This window comes from Amblyraja radiata, chromosome 2 (genome assembly GCF_010909765.2).
Source record: "Amblyraja radiata isolate CabotCenter1 chromosome 2, sAmbRad1.1.pri, whole genome shotgun sequence".
Classification (NCBI taxonomy): Eukaryota; Metazoa; Chordata; class Chondrichthyes; order Rajiformes; family Rajidae; genus Amblyraja; species Amblyraja radiata.
The window spans coordinates 97,426,383-97,447,262 of record NC_045957.1 but is presented as its reverse complement, the minus strand read 5'-3'; the positions used below and the strand labels follow the sequence as shown (position 1 = coordinate 97,447,262).

At 39.3% G+C, this 20,880-nt stretch overlaps 1 protein-coding gene across 3 annotated transcripts in view; it reads left to right on the top strand.

The window, feature by feature from the left end:
- tbc1d5 (TBC1 domain family member 5) overlaps positions 1–20,880 on the top strand; it is a 422,753-nt gene that overhangs the window by 245,545 nt on the left and 156,328 nt on the right. For all 3 annotated transcript variants that reach the window (XM_033050914.1, XM_033050922.1, XM_033050908.1), the window contains 5 exons: positions 10,271–10,373; positions 11,101–11,189; positions 13,492–13,542; positions 13,629–13,698; positions 16,286–16,458. In XM_033050914.1, coding sequence (XP_032906805.1) covers positions 10,271–10,373; positions 11,101–11,189; positions 13,492–13,542; positions 13,629–13,698; positions 16,286–16,458 — 486 coding nt within the window. The remainder of the gene's footprint in view (positions 1–10,270; positions 10,374–11,100; positions 11,190–13,491; positions 13,543–13,628; positions 13,699–16,285; positions 16,459–20,880) is intronic.

Here is a 20,880-nt window from a genome sequence, read left to right as displayed (position 1 = left end):
TAGAGATACAGAGTGGGAACAGGCCCTTCTGCCCAACAGGTCTGCGCTGACCAACGATTGCCCGTACACTAGTTCTATCCACAACACTAGGGACAATGTTTTGCAGAATCCAATTGACCTACAAACCTGCATGACTTTGGAATATGGGAAGAAAGTGGAGCACCTGGAGGAAACTCGTGCAGTCACAAGGAGAACGTACAAACTGTGTACAGACAACACTCGCAGTAAATATCGAACCCAGGTCTCTGGTGCTGTAAGGCAGCAACTCTACCTCTATGCAACGGTGCCATCCTAATGGGATCCAGGGACAGCTAGCCCGATAGAGACAGATAGTTGGCTGCATGGAAGAAAGCAGAGGGTGATGGTGGAAGATTGTTTTTCGGACTGGAGCCCTGTGACTAGTGGTGTGCCTCAGGTATCAGTGCTAGGCCCTTTGCTGTTTGTGGTTTGTATCACCGATTTGCATGAGAATGTACATGGCATGATTAGCAAGTTTGCATTGACTCGAAAGTAGGTGGCCTTGTACATAGTGAAGAAGGTTATCAACATTTGGAGAAGGATCTTGATCTGTTGGGCAGGTGGGCTAAGAATGTATGATGGAGTTTAATACAGGTAAGTGTGAAATGTTGTATTTTGGGAAGTCAAACCAGAGCAAGACCTTGTGTTACCTGCAACTTTGGGGCTCTGGGGAGTGTTGTAGAGCTGAGGTTTCTAGGAGTACTGGTACATAGTTCCATGAAAGTGAGGTCACAAGTAGATGGGTTGGTCAAGAAGGCCTTCATCAGTCAGAGTAATGAGTACAGAAGTTGGGAGGTCATGTTGCAGTTGTAGAAGGCACTGGTGAGGGCACATTTGGAGTATTGTGTTCCGTTTTGGTCACCCTGTTAAAGGGAAAGATGTTGTTAAACTGGAAAGGATGCAGAGATTAAGGAGGATAATGCCAGGATTCATTGGTCTGAGCTATAGGGACAGGTTGAGCAGGGTAGAACTTTATTCTTTGGAGCGCAGGAGCGTGGTGATCTTATAGAGGTGTATAAAATAATGAGGGGATTAGATAGGGTAAATAAAAATAGCCTTTTACCCAGAGCAGGGGAATCAAGAACCAAATTTAAGGTGTGGGGGGAAAGATTTAATGGGAACCTGAGGGGCAACTTTTTTTACACAAAGGCTGGTGGTTATATGTAGCCAGCTGCCACATGACGTGCGTGTGGCAGATACCACCACATTGTTTAAGGACATTTGGACAGGTGCATGGATGGGATAGTTTTAGAAGGCTGTGGGCCAAACAAAGGCAGATGAGGCATGTTGGTGAGCATGGGCAAGCTGGGCCAAAGGGCCGGTTGGCATCTTGTATGACTCTGACTCAATGTGACTTGTGGGCTGGTAGTGTGAGGGATCAGGAAATGATTATAGATAATAGGTGCAGGAGTAGGCCATTTGGCCCTTCGAGCCAGCACCGCCATTCAATGTAATCATGGCTGATCACCCCCAATCAGTACCCCGTTCCTGCCTTCTCCTCATATCCCCTGACTCTGCTATTTTTAAGAACCGTATCTAGCTCTCTCTTGAAAACATCCGGAGAACCTGCCTCCACCGCAGGCTGAGGCAGAGAATTCCACAGACTCACCAATCTCTGTGAGAAAAAGTGTTTCCTCGTCTCCGTTCTAAATGGCTAACACCTTATTCTTAAACTGTGGCCCCTGGTTCTGGACTCCCCCAACATCGGGAACATGTTTCCTGCCTCTAGCGTGTCCAAGCCCTTAACAATCTTATATGTTTCAATGAGATCGCCTCTCATCCTTCTAAACTCCAGAGTGTACAAGCCCAGCTGCTCCATTCTCTCAGCATATGACAGTCCCGCCATCCCGGGAATTAACCTTATAAACCTACGCTGCACTCCTTCAATAGCAAGAATGTCCTTCCTCAAATTCCTCACAGGAACTGATCTCGAGTCTATAGAACATTGGAAAATTATCACCAATGCATCCACGATTTCCAGAGCCACTTCCATAAGTACCCTGGGATACAGACTTCAGTCCCATCAGTCAACCCAACACCATTTCCTTCAGTTCCTCTGTCACCCTCCGGCCACTACTATATCAGGAAGATTGTTTGTGTCCTCCTTAGTGAAGACAGATCCAAAGTACCTGTTCAACTCATCAGCCATGTAGGTCCTGTCCAGGAGATTCTTGTTTCCCCGGATGGCCCTGAGCTCATCCAGCTGCTTCTCCAGTGTCCCAACACGGTCCTTTAGGAGCTGAAGCTGGACGCACTTGCCACAGTTGTAGCAGCCAGAGGCTCCATCCGTGTCCCTGGGCTCCCACATTTTGCAAGCCTCACACTGTCTCATCTGCCCCAACATATGTTCCCCACGTTCCATCCTCGCGAGCTTTATGCATAGCCTCCTCTCCTCAGCCTCCTCGCTGAAGACTCTCGAGCCAAAGACTCACACTTTACTCACAAGGCCGCTCCCTAAGAGCAGTCTTGCATATATTGACTGATAAATTGCCTAATTTACCAATTTACCAATTTACAAACCAAATTCGTCAGTTTTAAACTGTTTTCCCCCTCTGACTCACTAACTCTCCTCCCACTCGGGCTAGAGCCAATCAGTGCTTTTTCCTGCTTCTCTTTGCTGCTGTTTCTTCAAAATCCACGGGAGCTCTGAGTTAAGTCTGCCTGTGCCATGCCTCTCTTTTTAAACTGTTTTCCCCCTCTGACTCACTTCTAACTCACCTCCCACTCGGGCTAGAGCCAATCAGTGCTTTTTCCTGCTTCTCTTTGCTGCTGTTTCTTCAAAATTCACGGGAGCTCTGAGATTAGATTGCAGAATACAAAGCAACGATCGTCCAACCCAGATGTTAATCTGGCAGCTTCAGTGGTTAACTGCTTGATGACAGTTGCAAATTTTGCATCAACAGTACCCATGCAAGGTGGCACCATTTGCCTGTATGTGATTGGAGACTATCATCAACCCAAACCTGGTGTTGTGCTGTGCTTGGTGTATTCCCTGTCTTTGCTTCTTCGTCTGCCAGGAGCTACTTTATTGTCATTGGAGCTGTCAATAAAGCAGAGCATGGAAGAGCTGCTGACGGACAACCCTGTTACAAATATTGCGAGAAACACACTGATGAATCAGCTGAAGTTTGTTGGTTCAAACTATGACCCAGTGAAAATCGTACAGCTGTGCTATTTTCTAAATATTAACAATCGCGTATTTTCTTCTCTGTCTGATATGACTCCAGATGTTAGAGATTTCTCTCTATCTCCCGTAATGGTATTGGTTTTGCTTGAACACAAGTTTCATAATCAGCCAGCTACACCCTCCCCTAATTTGGAATTCAATTCATACATCCATGTATAAATCAAAGCTGTGTCTGAGTTAAAAGGTTTGACGGTTGGCAAGCAGGTTACTTGAAACTAGGTGTCACTGCTGTAGATAATATTTATTTTTCCCGGCTTGTTATTGATGATTGGAATAGGCTTACAGGGCCTAATTAAATATTTTATTTGGATTTCTCAGGCAGGTTTTAATTGTGCATAATCTTCCCATTGTTTCTGAATGCAAGAAAACTGGAGAATAACACGTGACGGCCCTGTTAAAAAAGTATGTCAGAGCTCGTCTTGCAACTGCAGATCCATCAATTTAATCAGAGTTGGGGAAGCTTTTGGAAACATGATAAATTAACATACACTTGGAGATATTTTAGTTAATAAAGGAAAGCTATAACAGGTCTGTTAAAGGCTAATCACAATCATATTTTTTTAATGTAGTAGCAGAGAAGATTAAGGCAGGGAATGCAGTTGATTTCAGTTGGATGGATTTCTCGAAGACATTTGACAGCCACACATCAACAGAAAGTTTACAAAATTGAGGTCCATAAAATAAGTAGATCATTAAAAAGATATGACTGTGATTAGTCAGACCTGATTTGCCTTTAACAAATCCATCATAGCTTTCCTTTATTAACAAAAATATCTCCAAGCAGCAACATGGATTAAAGAATCGTCTATTGCTAGGTAAAATATTGCCGTTATATCAGTGGTGGTAACCCATTGTTTCTCAGAGGGTATATGTACCCGTGGAGTTGACACTTGTGTTTTTTAATGTAAATGACTTTGATATGTATGTGTACAGTAAAATTATGAAGTTGCAGGTAACACAAAATTTGGAGGTGTGATAAACATTGAGAAGGATGTAACAAAATACAAAGCCTGTAGTTAGGCTGGCAGATTGTGCTAACAAATGGCCGATGAAATATAACAGAAGTGTAAAGTGTAACATTTTGTAAGGAAAAACAAGGCAAGGTTCTGAAGAGTTTGTAGGAGGCATATAGATGTATATGTGCATAAATGTTTGAAAGGCAGAGCACATTGGGAGTTTCTAAAAAGCGTATAAATGTAGCTCTACATAAATAGACTACATTGAACCGTTATAAATAACTGGTAGTGGTTGTAATTGGAGTATTTTGTTCCCTTTTGGTTATGACCTTTGAGAAGTAGTGCAAGTCTGAGAGAGAGAGAGAGAGAGAGAGAGAGAGAGAGAGAGGGAGTGTTGAAGAGATTTACTGGAATAGCTCCAAACTTGAAAGATTGAAGTTAAATAATTAGACTGGCAAGTTTGTGGTAGGTCTCCTTGGAGTAAAGAAGGATTAAGAAGTGGTTTGCGGTGTTTAGCTAATAGGGAAAATCTGTTCCAAATAGCATGGAGCTGGTGTACAGATTCAAAGTGATGAGCAAAACCACAGCAAGGACATGAGGAATTTAAAAAAAAAGTTTAGATGTAGAAACAAAGAACTGCAGATGCTGGTTTATACCAAAGATAGACACAAAATGCTGGACTAACTCAACAGGTCAGGCAGCATCTCTGGAGGAAAAAGGATGGGTGACGTTTCGGGCCGGGACTCTTCGTCAGACCCAACCCGAAACGTCACCCATCCTTTTTCTTCAGAGATGCTGCCTGCACTTACTCCAGCGCTTTGCATCTATCTTTGGAAACAGAGTCTGTCAGGGTTATTGGATAAACGGTTGAGAAAAAATAAATTGTTACGAGGAAAGAACAATGCTATGGAACAGACTATGAAAAGACAAAAGAATTGCAGGTGCTGGGAATAGGAAATAAAAGCAGAAAATACTGGAACTGCTCAAACAGCACCTGTAGAGAAAGAGAAACAGTTAAGAGGTCAGTGAACTGGATCAGATACAAGGCTCCTCAGTGATGCTAGTTTAATATTTCCGTTAAAATTTTGTATAGAACAACAAAGTAAATAATAATCAATCAGTTCCTTACTTTCAGCTTGTATATGCACTTGGGGCGTTGCAATTTTATATGTGCAATCTCAAGCTAACAACAATCACCTAACTTCCTTATGCATATTGTAATTAGAAGTAACCTGTTATCTTGACAGTTACTGTATCAAATTTTTGCAGCACAGCTTGCATTTGTTGTCAACATTTTGTACTTTTTCTTGTTCATGTCAAAGTGAATTGTGTAACCATTCACAGTCTTTTCTGTACACACAACATGTGACAAAGAGGGCATTCGTGTAGGTTAAGAAAGCCTCCCAATGTATTTAGGCCTAACTTGTTTGTGCTTATTGACACCATCTTATGGAATAGACTGCCATCTAGTGTGGTAAATACTGTCATGGTGGAAATATTCAAAGGAGAAGAGGATCAATTTTAAATTTAATAGTAAGGAACTAGTGAATGTCCAGATTAGGTCTTGGGTAACTCAATAAATACAGTGGGCTTTTCATATGTCCGCACTTACACAATTTTGAATGCCATTTATTTGGCTCTTGTTGGCAAGACTGGGTGTACATATTTGTGTATTGCTATATTTTAGTGGATTGTTCAGTGTACTGCAAGAAATATTGTTTTGTTGCAATAGGGATGTCCTGCCATTGATCATAAATTAAGGTCAAATTCTGTTCACATTATAACTATAGCTACTTCTATGTGTAGCTTTCAGTCTGGAGAAGGGCTTCGGCCCGAAACGTTGCCTATTTCCCTCGCTCCATGGATGCTGCCGCACCCTCTGAGTTTCTCCAGCATTTTTGTCTACCTTTGATTTTCCAGCATCTGCAGTTCCTTCTTGAACATACCTGTACAAGACTTGTAGTTTAGTATATAAACTATTGGTAGAGCTAGAGTAGGCAGCTTAGTTGGCACAGTCGTGTTGAGCTGATGGGCTTGTTTCCCTGCTGTGTAAAGGGCCTGTCCCACTTTCACGGCCTAATTCACAACCTTTTTTACTCGTGGACATTTTTCATCATGTTGAAAAAACGCCCCGACCTACTTGATACCACGAGTACCTATGACTAGCATCACGACCTGCTACGACCTATCTATGACCTCCTACCACCCACCTACGACCTCGTGACGATCATGCTGCACGTCTGAGTCAAGGGCAAACTCGGCAGAGGTCGTGAATTAGGTCGTGAAAGTGGGACTCAATTTGTTATTCTGAAATTTTTGACTGTTGCCCCAGAACAGTAGTTTTATAATACCATTATTCTATGAAAGCCATAATTGAGTTGCCTATATGAGCACATAAACAGCGTTGTAGCTGAGAATGTACAATAAATGGTATGCAAAAGATCATTGGCTGGGATTTTTTTTCATGAATATCCTTTTTGATTGTGGGAATTATTGCGCTTCTGTATTATTGAGGTAATGTAATGAGTTGTTAGTTGCGATACACTGGGAAGGTACATTTTGAAGGGAATCCCAAACATGAAAATAGCATGAAGGACAGCATGCATTCAGTGTGAATGGGGCGCGCCTCCCAATGTATGCTCATGTCTGACACAACTGACTTTAATGTTCTAAAGAGATGTCTGTAATTGTCACATGATTTTTTTTGTTGCTTTGGAATTCACTCACTGCTTCTTCACATTAGCTTCTATGTTTAGCTTTTTTTCTCCTACCCTACCTGTAATGCCTACATGTTTAATATACTTGAAGTCCATATGAAATCTTTACCATTCAAAACTAACAGAAGTTGAAGTGCTTGTGTGATTAGTATAATCTGTTTACAATTTCTTAACTGCTCATTCCCAACCGCAGGAACTCTTTCTCCCACCAGCAGACACACGCAGCAAATTAAACCATGGTTATTTGTTGTCAAGAGTTGGGTTGAACGATAGAAGCAATTGAGCAGGCTAGGACTTTATTCCTTGGAGTGCATGATGCTGAAGGGTGATTTTACAGTGATGCACAAATTCATGAGAAAAATAGATAGGGTGAATGCACAGCATCTTTTTTCCAGGGTAGAGGAATCAAGAATGAGAGGCATAGACTTAAGATGAGAGGGGAAAGATTTAATAGGAACATGCGGGGCAACTTTTAAAACAGAGGTGATGGAACAAGATGCCAGAGGAAGTTGTTGAGCCAAGTATAATAAACTACAAGCTTTGACATACAAATTTCTGAAAGTAGTATAAAATACTGCAGATAAAATATATGGGACTAGGGGAGACTATGTGTTCGGCACGGACTAGAGGGGTCGAGATGGCCTGTTTCCGTGCTGTAATTGTTATATAATAGATGTATGAAATCAAAACAGATTGGTTGAGTATTCCCAATAATTTCTGTTTTGGGTTGTGATCACTGCAATTGGCAACCTTCTAAACTCAGGAGAATATAGGCTCAATCTTCGTAACCTCTCCTTATGTGATACGTTTTCCATCAAGGAATAAATCTGGTTAAATACACTCCCCCATACACATCCTCCCTTGGTATTCCAGATGAAGTCTCACCAAGGCACTATATGATGGGAGCAAGACATTTCTACTCTTCTACTCGATCTCCTTTCAGTAAAGTTTTACTTGCCTTCCTAGTTGCATTCTTTACCCGCATGTTCACTTTTAGTGATTCGCGTATAAAGATACCTAGGCTGTTCTGAACCCCAATGCCAATTATGAAAGAAAGTGCTATTTGGTTGAAACCATTGTTTGCCTTGAACTTTGGAATTTTCGTCATTTAAAATGTAATGTACATTTCTATTTTTTATTTCTTAACAGTTTTTCATGTTATATTACATCTGCCATGTTCTTGCCTATTGCTTAACCTGTCTGTCTCTTTGAAGTCTTTCTGCATTCTTCACAGAGACCACACAGCTACCCAATAATTCTGTTGATTATCTTAGACTATGATCAACAACAGACAGTTGACCAAAGTAATCTCTGAAGCGTTTATCCTTCCCCAGAGTCCCATCCCATTCTAAGAGCATAAGGAATTAAAAAAGGAATAGGCTACCTGCCCCTTGTGTTCTGTTATTCCATAAAATGGTGGTTGATCATTAACACCAGTGCGACCTACCTCCACTAAGCCCATTTTCCTTAATACCTTTCATGTCTAAAATAAGAACATAAAGCAGTACAGCACAAGAACAAGCCCTTCAACCCACAATGTCTGTGCCGAATATGATGCCAAGACTGTCACATATCTACCTGCATATAACCCATATCCCACCATTACCTGCTTATCCACTTGCATATTTGAAAGCCTTTTAACTGCCACTAACGTATTTGCTTCAACCACCACCACCTTGGCAGCACGTTCCAGGCACCACCCTCTGTGTAAAAAAAAAGTGCGCCACACATCTACTTTCAATTTTGCCCCTCGCACCTTAAAGTTATGCCCTTTGTTATTTGATTTTTCCCATCTTGAGAAAAAGATTCTGACAGTCTACCCTATCAATGCCTCTCGTAATTGTTTAAGGGCCTGTCCCACGAGCATGCGACTCCATGCGGCAAGCGCGACATAACGTGGTCGCTTGAGCCGTACGGCCTCGCGGGGCCGGTCCCACTTCTATCGCCGGAGCCGTATGGAGTTGTGCGGAGCTGGTCCCGACATCTCGCGGGGCTCTGAAAAACTGACCGTGTTCAAAAATTCCGCGTGGCAACGGCCTGCCGGCCCGCAGCTGCATTGAGGCCGTACGCACCGCCTCGACGCCGTACGTCACACGCGAACTTCCTGCGGACTTGGCTCGAACTTCATGTCACTCACTCGACCTCCGCACGGCCCTGGCTTCTGGTTTGTTCGCGCTTGCCGCATGCAGTCGCATGCTCGTGGGACAAGCCCTTTAGGTCGCGCTTGACGCATGGAGTCGCATGCTCGTGGGACAGGCCCTTTATACTTCTATCAGTTCTTGCCGCAACCTCTGGTCTTCCAGAGAAAACAATCTAAATCTGTCCAACCTCTCCCTGTAGCTGATACCCACTAATCCAGGCATCATTCTGGTCAACCTCCTCTACACCCTTTCCAAAGCCTCCATATTCTCTCTGTAATGGGGCGACCAGAACAGCGCACAATACTCCAAATGCAGCCTAACCAAAGTCCTATCAAGCTGTATTATGACTTCCTGATGCTTATACTCAATGCCACAACCTATGAAAGCAAGCCTGCATATGTTTTATTTACCACTCTCTCTACTTGTGTTGCCATTTTCAGGGAGTTATTGACTTGGAACCTAAGATCCATTCTGTATATCAATGCTGTTAAGGGTCATGCCATTAATTGTAAATTTTCCGCTTACATTTGTTTCAAACTATGTCATCCTTTTTCAACTGGCTTTATCAGCTTAACCCTCTGCTCCTAATATCATGCTTCCCATACCATGCATCTTCACTCCTCCCTGTGGTCGCTGGTTCTACATTCATACCATAAATTGGTAGAATAAGTTTGATTGTTGGACGATGATCCTAGAATATCTTGCCTCACACCATCACTCCACCGATCGTATTGGTTCAAAAATGAAATCTTTAATTCCTCGGGGTTTTAAATTAGGTGTTGTCAATGGCATATATATCTTGCGAGCTTTTAGTTTAAATGTGCTGTAGGTCAGGACATTAAAGTTCAACAGTGAAGCTGCTTGGTTAAGTGATGTGAGCACTTGCTGTCCAGACTCAGATAATGCATACTCTCCCTGAAGTCAGGTATTCACTGTCTGGCACTCACAATGCCCAAGTGTTTTTGCTTTCACAGGAGGTTAAAATGCATTCATTTATATGCTAAAATGTATAGGTAATTAATTTTAATATTTATAAATTGATTTAATAGATTTTATATTGTGATTGTCTTTTTTATTTTTTATTACAAACTGGCTGGCTTCAAATAAAATCATAAGGCCATCATGACACAAAAAAGGTCATCTGGCAGGATTACTGAAATTGGCCTGTACAGGGAAGAAAAAAGGAACAACATTTATTCAGATGATGTGCGTCAACAACTATTTTAATAACTGAGATGTTGTGTCTTTCAGGTTTCCTGAAATGCAGTATTTCCAACAGGAAAGTGTGAGGCATATCTTGACAGATATCCTGTTTTGTTATGCGAGGGAAAATGAGCAGCTGCTTTACAAGCAGGTAATGAAATACTGTACAGGTTTGGTTGAATAATTAAGCAGTTTAAAATTGGACTGTGAGAAAAAGTGTCTTGTGACATTTACTAAGAATAAATATGTATTCATTCTGGGTGTAACATTCTGTCCCTAAAGCAGTTAAGTCTGCTCCAAGTTATACGTTGCATATGTTTGTGTGTTGTGTTCCCATAGATTTTTACAGATGCAACATCTATGCATTTAAATTCAAAGATTTTCTCATTAATAATTATTCTGTCATTTCTCATTTCCATTTCTATCTACAGAGAGATATATACCTTTAAATCATAAAGCAAGATAATACTGTATTATAATACTGTATTATTATTTAAATGTCCATGCAGGCTATTAGAGATGTTAGATCTAACATTATTTGTCTATTTTCTATGGCACCTAAAGTTGTAAAGTTCTAAAGTTCATTAGTATTTTTTGACCAAGCTGGAGTTATGTAGTAGCAATGTGAAATTATTATTTATGAAGTATATACTGTGTAATATTAAAAATGTATCAGAAACAAAAACCTTGAGTCCATAGTAGTCGCAATGGTATGCCAAAAGAAAGTCAAGTTCCCATTGCCTAGTCTGTGTGCCTATTTCACTGCTTAGATTAGCTGACCCATTAAAGGGATTCCATTTTCCTGGCACCCACCACATTTTCCAGAGTGTTTTTTATCGTTTGATCGGGAATAATTTGTTTTAATCCAATCTTTTTAGGGCATGCACGAACTACTGGCTCCCCTTGTCTTTGTTCTGCACTGTGATCACCAAGCCTTCTTGCATGCAAGTGAAACAGCAAATCCAAGGCAAGTTTTATCCACATAAATGTTGGATTTTTGTAAATGATTGATTTTACAGTTCTAATTACCCTATTTTAGGTACAATGTGACAGATTATGCAGAGTATAGATCTACTCTTAATAGAGGCAGCATTACTTGTAGAGGTTAGGAGGTAGAGGTACTGCAATCTATCACTTGTATTTGTAGTTAGAAAAGCAGTGTTACAAATATCTCAGTCTTTTCTGATAAACTAGATGAGTAAGAGAATATAGCCCGAGATAATAGATAATTTCCCACATCTCTATAGGAAGATGTATTCCTACATCTAAACTAAACTAATCTCTAAAGCATATCAGCTGCAAGTCTACACGCCTTTGGGTGCAGTGATTTCTAGTGGATAACTGTTCTAGTGGATACCAATCATCTTAGGTAGAGCTATTGCTAAACCGAGCTGTGATGCATCCCAGTAGCATGCTTTCTATGATGCATGTATAGACGTTGGTAAGAATCTTGGAGATGTGCTGAATTTTTTTAGTCTTCTAAGGAAGTAGAGGTGCTGGTGTGCTTTTTTGACCCTGGCTTCAATGTATTTGCTCCTGGACAAATTGTTGGTAATATTTACACGTAGAAACTTGAAGCATTTGATCATCTCCACTTCCATACTGTTAATGCGGATTGGGGCATGTACACCATCTCCATTGTCTTGGGGAGATGTTATTGTTGTTTCACCATGTTCGTAAGCTCTCCAATTTCTTCCCGTACTCTGTCTTGTCATTGTTTGATATCCTGCCCCTCTACAGTGATGTCATCTGCAAACTTGTAAATGGAATTAGAGCAGAATTTGGCCACACAGTTGTGTGTCATATAATGAGGTGCTTGAAGGTCACCTGTATTAAAAGTTACCATGGACGATGCTTTGTCGTCTACTCTCACTAATTGTGATTTATGAATCAGGAAGTTGAAGATCCACTTGTGGGGGTTGGGGGAGGAGGGTGGTTGCTGACTCCGAGCCTAAGGAGTTTAGAGATGAGTTAGGTTTTGGATTGTGGGGTTAAATGAAGTTATTGTCAATAAATAGGAGTCTACAACATAGATGTCCTTGCGACAATAGATGAAATGCAGTGGCTCAAGGTTTACATTTATTATTATCACATGCACCAAGGTACAGTGAAAAGCTGGCTGAAGTTAATGTGTGCCATGATCAGCCTCTTAAGGAACTTCATGATTTTTCTAAAAAGATAGACACAAAATGCTGGAGTAACTCAGCGGGTCTAGAGAAAATGGATAGATAACACTTTGGGTCAGGACCCTTCATCAACCTGATTGTGGTAAGGAACAAAAATAGAAACATAAAAAACAGGGCAAATCATGGCTGGCATTCTCAGGCAAGGAGGTTTCCTGATAGGTAGATAGTTGGACAAAGGTTAGATATAGAAACAGGTATGAGCACAAGAGGGTTACATAGTCTCGGACTATGAAGCCAGTTAAAGCTTTTCGTGGAGGGTGGGGGGGACTAGTGCGAGGTCAACCAGGGTTCAGAGGGAGGGAGTTGGGGGAAATCTCGATTTAACCCTCCCCCCCTCCCCACCCCCAACAAAATGAAATTGTTTCTGATTGACCATCATGCTTTTATCACAAGAATGTTTTACTTGCATAAATGGCGCTAATATAAGACTTAACTTGCCATCTGGTTATTACCCAGAATACTATTATTGTTATGTCTGTATTCTTTCTTTATGTGCTGCACGGAGAGGACGCTGGCGCTGTTTGTTCGCCGCTTCTCCGTTTGCTATTGTCTGTTACTATTGTAAAGCGACTTTGAGTCTTAGAAAAGCGCTATAAAAATAAAATTTATTATTATTATTATTAAATAGATGATAATATATAATGTAAGTGTTACAGGGAAAATAACAAAGCATGGATATCAATCTTGACTTGTATTTCTAGAGTAATAGATCTTGGGATAAAGAAAAAACATAGGAAATAACAGTATTCTTCCCGACACACTTAATTAGTAAATTGTATCTGAAGGGTGCAAAAAAAGGTCATGGTTCAATGTATACTAATTTTCAATGGATGTATGGAGCTGGTTTCACAAGGAGGAGGGCGGAATTCATTGTGCTAATCTATAGATAAACATATCAATAATCTCAGTTACATTACTTGTCGATATCACTCAATCTAAAAGGTGGTTATAAAAAGTTATATTTATTGATGCCTGCTGTGTATGTAGATTTTGCTGTTCTTACAGATCTTGAAGCCAGCATAACTGAATGTATTGATGTAGGAAAGAATATTTTACTAATTTTGCAGATTTATATCTCTACAGTGAGGAAATGAAAGCACTCCTCAACCCTGAATTCTTGGAACATGATGCTTAGTAAGTTAAGAGAAACAATTTTAATATATCTATTTTCTTGATATTTTGCATGAATTTTTTTTAAGCTTGCATTATTCTCTCATCAGTGCAATGTTTTCGCAACTTATGGACACTGCAGAACCATGGTTTTCGAGCTTTGAAAGAGAAATAAGAAAGGTATGTTCATATCAATCATCAGTTTATGGCAAGCTATATTTTAATAATATTTAATTAATATTTTAATATTTTATTTCCTCAGGAGTTGTCAATACAAAGCTACTTAATTATTTATTAATTTTGTGTTAAATTATGATTTCTGATTCTATGAGGGCATCCACTGCACGTGAAACCATCCAGTTTTAATAGATGTATTCAAGGTTTGCTTATAGAAACATAGAAACATAGAAATTAGGTGCAGAAGTAGGCCATTCGGCCCTTCGAGCCTGCACAGCCATTCAATATGATCATGGCTGATCATCCAACTCAGTATCCCGTACCTGCCTTCTCTCCATACCCTCTGATCCCCTTAGCCACAAGGGCCACATCTAACTCCCTCTTAAATATAGCCAATGAACTGGCCTCGACTACCCTCTGTGGCAGAGAGTTCCAGAGATTCACCACTCTCTGTGTGAAAAAAGTTCTTCTCATCTCGGTTTTAAAGGATTTCCCCCTTATCCTTATGCTGTGACCCCTTGTCCTGGACTTCCCCAACATCGGGAGCAATCTTCCTGCATCTAGCCTGTCCAACCCCTTAAGAATTTTATAAGAATTTTATCAGAAATATTAATAAAAAGAATGGTGATTAAATATTGTTGCACCAGTACTATTTGCTGAATTCACAGTTTAACTTCTGTTTAAGATAACAGTTCACAGTAGATATCTTAATATTTCTGACCAAAACCAATTCTCCGGTGATGATGGGTGCACAAAATGTGTTAGTTTTGCTTAGTTTAATTGACCTTACCTTCTTGGAACAGAAAGAGAAATGATAATTGGCAAGTTGTTGCAGATTTTGACTTTACAGTGAAGTACTGGTGTAACTCAGTGGGTCAGACAGCATCTCTGAAAGGAATAGGTGACATTTACGGAGTAGACCCCTCTTCATACTTGACTTTACAATAATTTATTCTTTAAAACCAGCAATTTTGTTTGTTCTGTTCAGGAACAAAAGTATAAGTGGTCATGAAAATTGCTTGTGATAATCATTGGAACAGATGATTTGTACAGGAGCAGCTGCCTCATCAGAAGTCCATAATTTGACTTCTTTGGGTGGCAGTGTATTGATTTATATTAAATCATGTACATTATATTTTCCTAAGTCTTTTCAATGGATACAGTCATATGGATAAGATGTAACACATAAGATCAGATGCAATATTTAGTTTAATCAATATTATGTAATGTTAACATTTCTAGGGGGGAAAAAAATGTGAGAAAAAATAAACATGTTGGACAGGGTTCGGAATATGGAAAACCAAACTTCATCCAGAAAGGTAGTTCTAAATGGCCTGGGCTAGGAAGGGAGTAAGGATTGTAGAGAGCAGACAGAAAATGATTTGTATCACAAGCATCTCTTGTTGAAATGCTTAGAAAGTCAAAGCTGTACAAGGCCTCGGGTGCTAACAATTTATATCCAAGCATAGATTTGTAATTGATTGAAGAGGTGGTAAATTTTCTCTCTGACACCTTTCAAAGCTAATTATAATCAAGTAGCAAACTAATAGATTGGAAAGCATCAAATGGAGCAAAAGATGAACTCCCAAATCACAGATCTGTGAGCCTTGGCTCAAAGATGTGGAAAGAATTGAGAGTAGAGAGTGGTTCTTAATGAAGTCTCACAGGCATCAATGTTAAGCCAATATTTCTTATTGTTATAAATGACTTTCAGAATATAATTTTGGCCAAGGTGTCCAAGTCTGTAGCTGATGCCAAATTAGGAGTAGTGGCCAATCACGCTAAATGATCAGGATTGCCAATTTTTGTTGATCTGATTTCTGGAGGATTGGTCACCAATCATTCGTGTTGTTTGCAAATGTTATTACTTAACAGCCTAATAAATAATAACAATTTTCTTAAATTCACAAGTTTTGGGACAATTGGTAAAACATTGTGTTCTAAGGAATGTGGATGCATAAATGTAATACTTTACTAATAGCCTGAATTGAGTATGATGGTTTGGTCTACAAAAGTGCTTTATAAGAGTGCGTGATGACCTGAGACAGTTGACAATTTAGACGTAATTACGCCACTAGTGAAAATTTAAAGCAGGAGATAAGGACAGTCCTATTTATATTTGTAAGAAAGAACTGCAGATGCTGGTTTAATTCGAAGGTAGACACAAAATGCTGGAGCAACTCAGCGGGTGAGGCAGCATCTCTGGAGAGAAGGAATGGGCGACGTTTCGGGTCGAGACCCTTCTTCAGACTGATTTATTTATATTACCTATTTATATTACTGACCTATTTATATTACCTGTTTAGGAAGGAGAAAGTTGCTGTTAAATAAATAACTAAATAAGTAATTAGTTATTGTTACTTCAGGGTGAGTTGGTTACTATTCATGGTTTTGAATCAAGAGTACTTTGGTCACAGTAGCTTTTATGATTACATGGTACAAGCTTGAAATCTTGTTAGTAACGTTAATAAGAATGAATAGAGATTTAATCAAATTTACATAGCATAAAATGTCTGATATTTAGTGATTAGGGGCAATATTTTTTATAAGCAATAGGTTTTTGATCTGGGTGCTCATTTTATCTCTTTAGGGTAAAGAGGAGATGGTTACAGCTGTGCCCTTTGCAAGACCTCAGGATTTGGGACCATCACTTGCTATAGTTTCTAAAGTGAATCGCATTCAAGATCAGTTATTAAAAAAATATGACGCAGAGCTTTACATGCACCTCAATCGACTTGAAATAGCTCCTCAGATTTATGGAATGTAAGTGATGCTTTGTAATTCTATCAGATTTATTGTGTTAAGATAATACTTAAAGGTTCTATTGTGATACATTTTTATTGTGTAAATTATCTAAAATAACATTAGATACAAATTTAACCTTTGCCACTACTGGTAAACATCCAATATCGTCATTTAGCACATTGAATTCAGCTTCCAAAATGTACAGTGCATTCAGAAAGTATTCAGACTCCTTCACCTTTTCCACATTTTGTTACGTTACAGCCTTATTCTAAAATTGATTTTTTTTAAATCATCGATCTATACACAATACCCCATAATAAAAAAGCAAAAACAGGTGTTTAGAAATTTTTGCAAAGTAATTCAAAATAAATAACTGAAATATCACATTTACATAAGTATTCAGACCCTTTACTCTGTACTTTGCTGAGGCACCTTTGGCAGCAATTACAGCCTCAAGTCTTCTTGGGTATGACGCTACAAGCTTGGCACACCTGTATTTGGGTAATTTCTCCCATTCTTCTCTGCAGATCCTCTCAAGCTCTGTCAGGTTGGATGGGGAGCATCAATACACAGCTATTTTCAGGTCCCTCCAGAGATATTTGATCGGGTTCAAGTCCGGGCTCTGGCTGAGCCATTCAAGGACGTTCACAGATTTATCACGAAGCCACTCCTGCGTTGCGTTGGCTGTGTGCTTAGGGTCGTTGTCCTGTTGGAAGATGAACCTCTGCCCCAGTCTGAGCAGGTTTTCATCAAGAATCTCTCTGTACTTTGCTCCATTCATCTTTCCCTCGATCCTGACTAGTCTCCCAGTTCCTGCCGCTGAAAAACATCCCCACAGCATGTTGCTGCCACCACCATGCTTCACCGTAGGTATGGTATTGGCCAGGTGATGTTTTTTCCAGACGTTTTTTCCACGTTTTCTCCAGACGTGACACTTAGCATTCAGGCGAAAGAGTTCAATCTTGGTTTCATCAGACCAGAGAATCTTGTTTAGGTGCCTTTTGGCAAACTCCAAGCGGGAAGTCATGTGCCTTTTACTAAGACGTGGCTTCCGTCTGGCCACTCTACTATAAAGGCCTGATTGGTGGAGTGTTGCAGATATAGTTGTCCTTCTATAAGTTTCTCCCATCTCCACAGAGGAACTCTGGAGCTCTGTCAGAGCTCTGTCGGGTACTTGGTCACCACCTGACCAAGCCCCTTCGCCCCCGATTGCTCAGTTTGCCCGGGCGGCTAGCTCTATGAAGAGTCCTGGTGGTTTCAAGGTTCTTCCATTTAAGAATGACGGAGGCCACTGTGCTCTTCGGGACCTGCAATGCTGCAGAAATTGTTTTATACCCTTCTCCAGATCTGTGTCTCGACACAATCCTGTCTCGGAGGTCTACAGACAATTCCTTCATCTTCATGGCTTGGTTTTTGCGCTGACATGCACTGTCAACTGCGGGACCTTATATAGACAGGTGTGTGCCTTTCCAAATCATGTACAATCAATTTAAGTTACCACTTGTGGACTCTAATCAAGTTGTAGAAACATCTCAAGGATAATCATTGGAAACAGGATGAACCTAAGCTCAATTTTGAGTGTCATGGCAAAGGGTCTGAATACTTATGTAAATGTGATATTTCAATTATTTATTTTGAATTACTTTGCAAAAATTTCTATACACCTGTTTTCGCTTTTTTATAATGAGGTATTGTGTATAGATTGATGATTTAAAAAAATGAATTTAATCCATTTTAGAATAAGGCTGTAACGAAACAAAATGTGGAAAATGTGAAGGGGTCTGAATACTTTCTGAATGCACTGTAGATCCATCACAACTTGAAGTTTTGGAAATTGAGTTAAGCCCGTGTTATTATACTATCCAACTAAAAACAAGGTCCTATTTTTGTGTATTTGATAAGGACTGTGCCATATATTAGTAAATTGTAGAACAAGAAATCATTTTTTCATAAAGGAATAGAAAATAATAACTCCATAGTACATTGGAACAATATTCATATCAACAATATATCTATTCTGGCTGATTTTTCCTTTCTTTTTCATCTTCTTTTGCTGCTTCCTGACTTTCCCAGCCAAGACAATTGCTCTGCATCTTCCACCCATCTACCACCCACTTTACATAATTTTCTATTTTACTTTCCAATTGAAAGATCAAACATCTTGGTATATTTAGTTCTAAAAACCACTGGACATTATCCATCTGTTTCAATGCCCTCCGTATTGCTGCATTAAATACAATTTAAATATATGTATCAGTTAACTCAGACGTAGAATATTTTACCATGTATTCTTGTTACATCATTGACTGCATTTCCAAACTACTTAATTAGAAACATACTGAGGTTGTGAAAGGTTCCACTTTCCTTCAAATGTCTGTAAGAAACACTTGTATTTCACTTTAGGTTACAATATTTTAATAATGTGACAGCCATTTACTTTAATTACAATGGGATTATGAATACCTGAGAACTTATTGCTCATCTACCATATTGTACCAAATGGCACAAGGTAGAAAGTATATATTTAAAATATATTCTCATGATTTATATAATTTCTTAGTATGTCAATTTTTCAGTTCTTTGCATTTAATAACGAAAGGGTTAAATTATACAGCAGCTATGAAGAATAAGTGAAATTTGATGTACAAATTTAAAACCATATAATTTTAGAATAACAAGTATTACACTAATGAACTGTACTATACTTAACAATTTTGTGGTTAAGCTCTCCTTAAACATCTAAACCACAAACATTTTAATTAAAAACAGGAAACCTCAAATGGTACTGTTTTTTTCGAGAATTGTGAACTCACTTAGCATTGAGGAACTTTTTTTTTACATTTAGACTTTTAAAAACATTTATCCCAACAATGTTTGCATAAAATAGTTGGGTAAAAATGTATAACATAATATCTGGTTATTTATTGTAGGTGATAGTCCAAAAAATGTGTAGGGCCCCATTTGTCATCATAACATTAGCCTGAGTAATAATAAAATGATCTCTAGCAAAATGAGCTGTGAGAAAAGAAAATAGAATATGGAATTTAATGTGGAAAAATGTGAGGTTATTTACGTTGGTAGGAAGAACGGAAAAACAATACTTCTTGCAGCCAGAGTAACTCACAAATGTTGATGCACAAAGTGCTCTACACAAGCTAGTTTTTGAGATACTTGTACAACATGCAATGTGGAAGACAACTGTTGTGTTGACCTTTTTGTAAGGAATTAGGCTGCAAAAGTAAAGAGGTGTTGCTGAGATGGAACAGGATTTTGTTGAGACTTAATTTGAAATCATGTGTAAGAAGGAACTGCAGATGCTGGTTTAAACCGAAGATAGACACAAAAAGCTGGAGTAATTCAGCGGGACAGGTAGCATCTCTGGAAAGAAGGAATGGGTGACATTTTGGTTCGAAACTGAAGCAGTCTGAAAAAGGGTCTCGACCCGAAAATGTCACCCATTCCTTTTCTCCAGAGATGCTGCCTGTCCCGCTGAGTTACACCAGCTTTTCGTGTCTATCTTCATTTGAAATAATAGCTGTTTTGGTCTCCATACCAGAAGAATATACTTGTATTGGTGTAAGTGCATGGCAAATTCTCAAAATTGGTCCCTGGATTTAGGGGTTGTCTTACAAAAATATATTCAGGAAGATTGGTCCATTCGTACTGAAGACAATTGAAGGGAAGTAATTGGGTAGAAGCATGGAGACTATTCAGTAAAAGAGCCTGGAACCAGGGGATGGTCTCAGGATAAGGATGATTTGCAATGTTTCATCATGGAGGAAGAATTCTGCTTCAGAAGGCTGGAATGCTTGCCAATGGCTATACTTAATGCTGGGATCAATAGATTTATGGACCTTTCGGGAACTGTGGATCTAGAGTTAAGGAACAATAAATGAACCTTTGAAGGCAATGCAATGGATATAAGGTACAAAGCTAACAGATCTTATGAATGTCAGAGCAGGGTTGATAGGGCACGTGATCTATTCCTGCTACTATTGTAGATGTTCTAAATTTTGTATCAATTAGTAATGTTCCTGCCTCTGAAATAAAACATTATACTGGTAATTTCTGGTATTTATCCATTCTGAAGTATTATGCAACTGGCAAACATTTCTCAGATTATTTAACAATTCCATTGTTCTTTTTTCATTAAATGTTTAGTCTAAAATACAGAATTACAATATATGTTATTAAATGAGTGAGGAGGTGGTATATCGTTAAGCAACTTACATAAAGGTTTATGTATAGAATATTTGTGACTGATATTCAGGAATGTTTTTTGGAGCAATGCACATGCAAGCCGCATATTCATGCAACCAACACAGACACCCATTCCAAGAGTACATTGTAATAAGATTATCTAAAGATGATCCGTAAGGTGATTTAAGACAAATGATGCAATGATGCAAATTACAGGTACACAACCTTTTATCCGAAAGC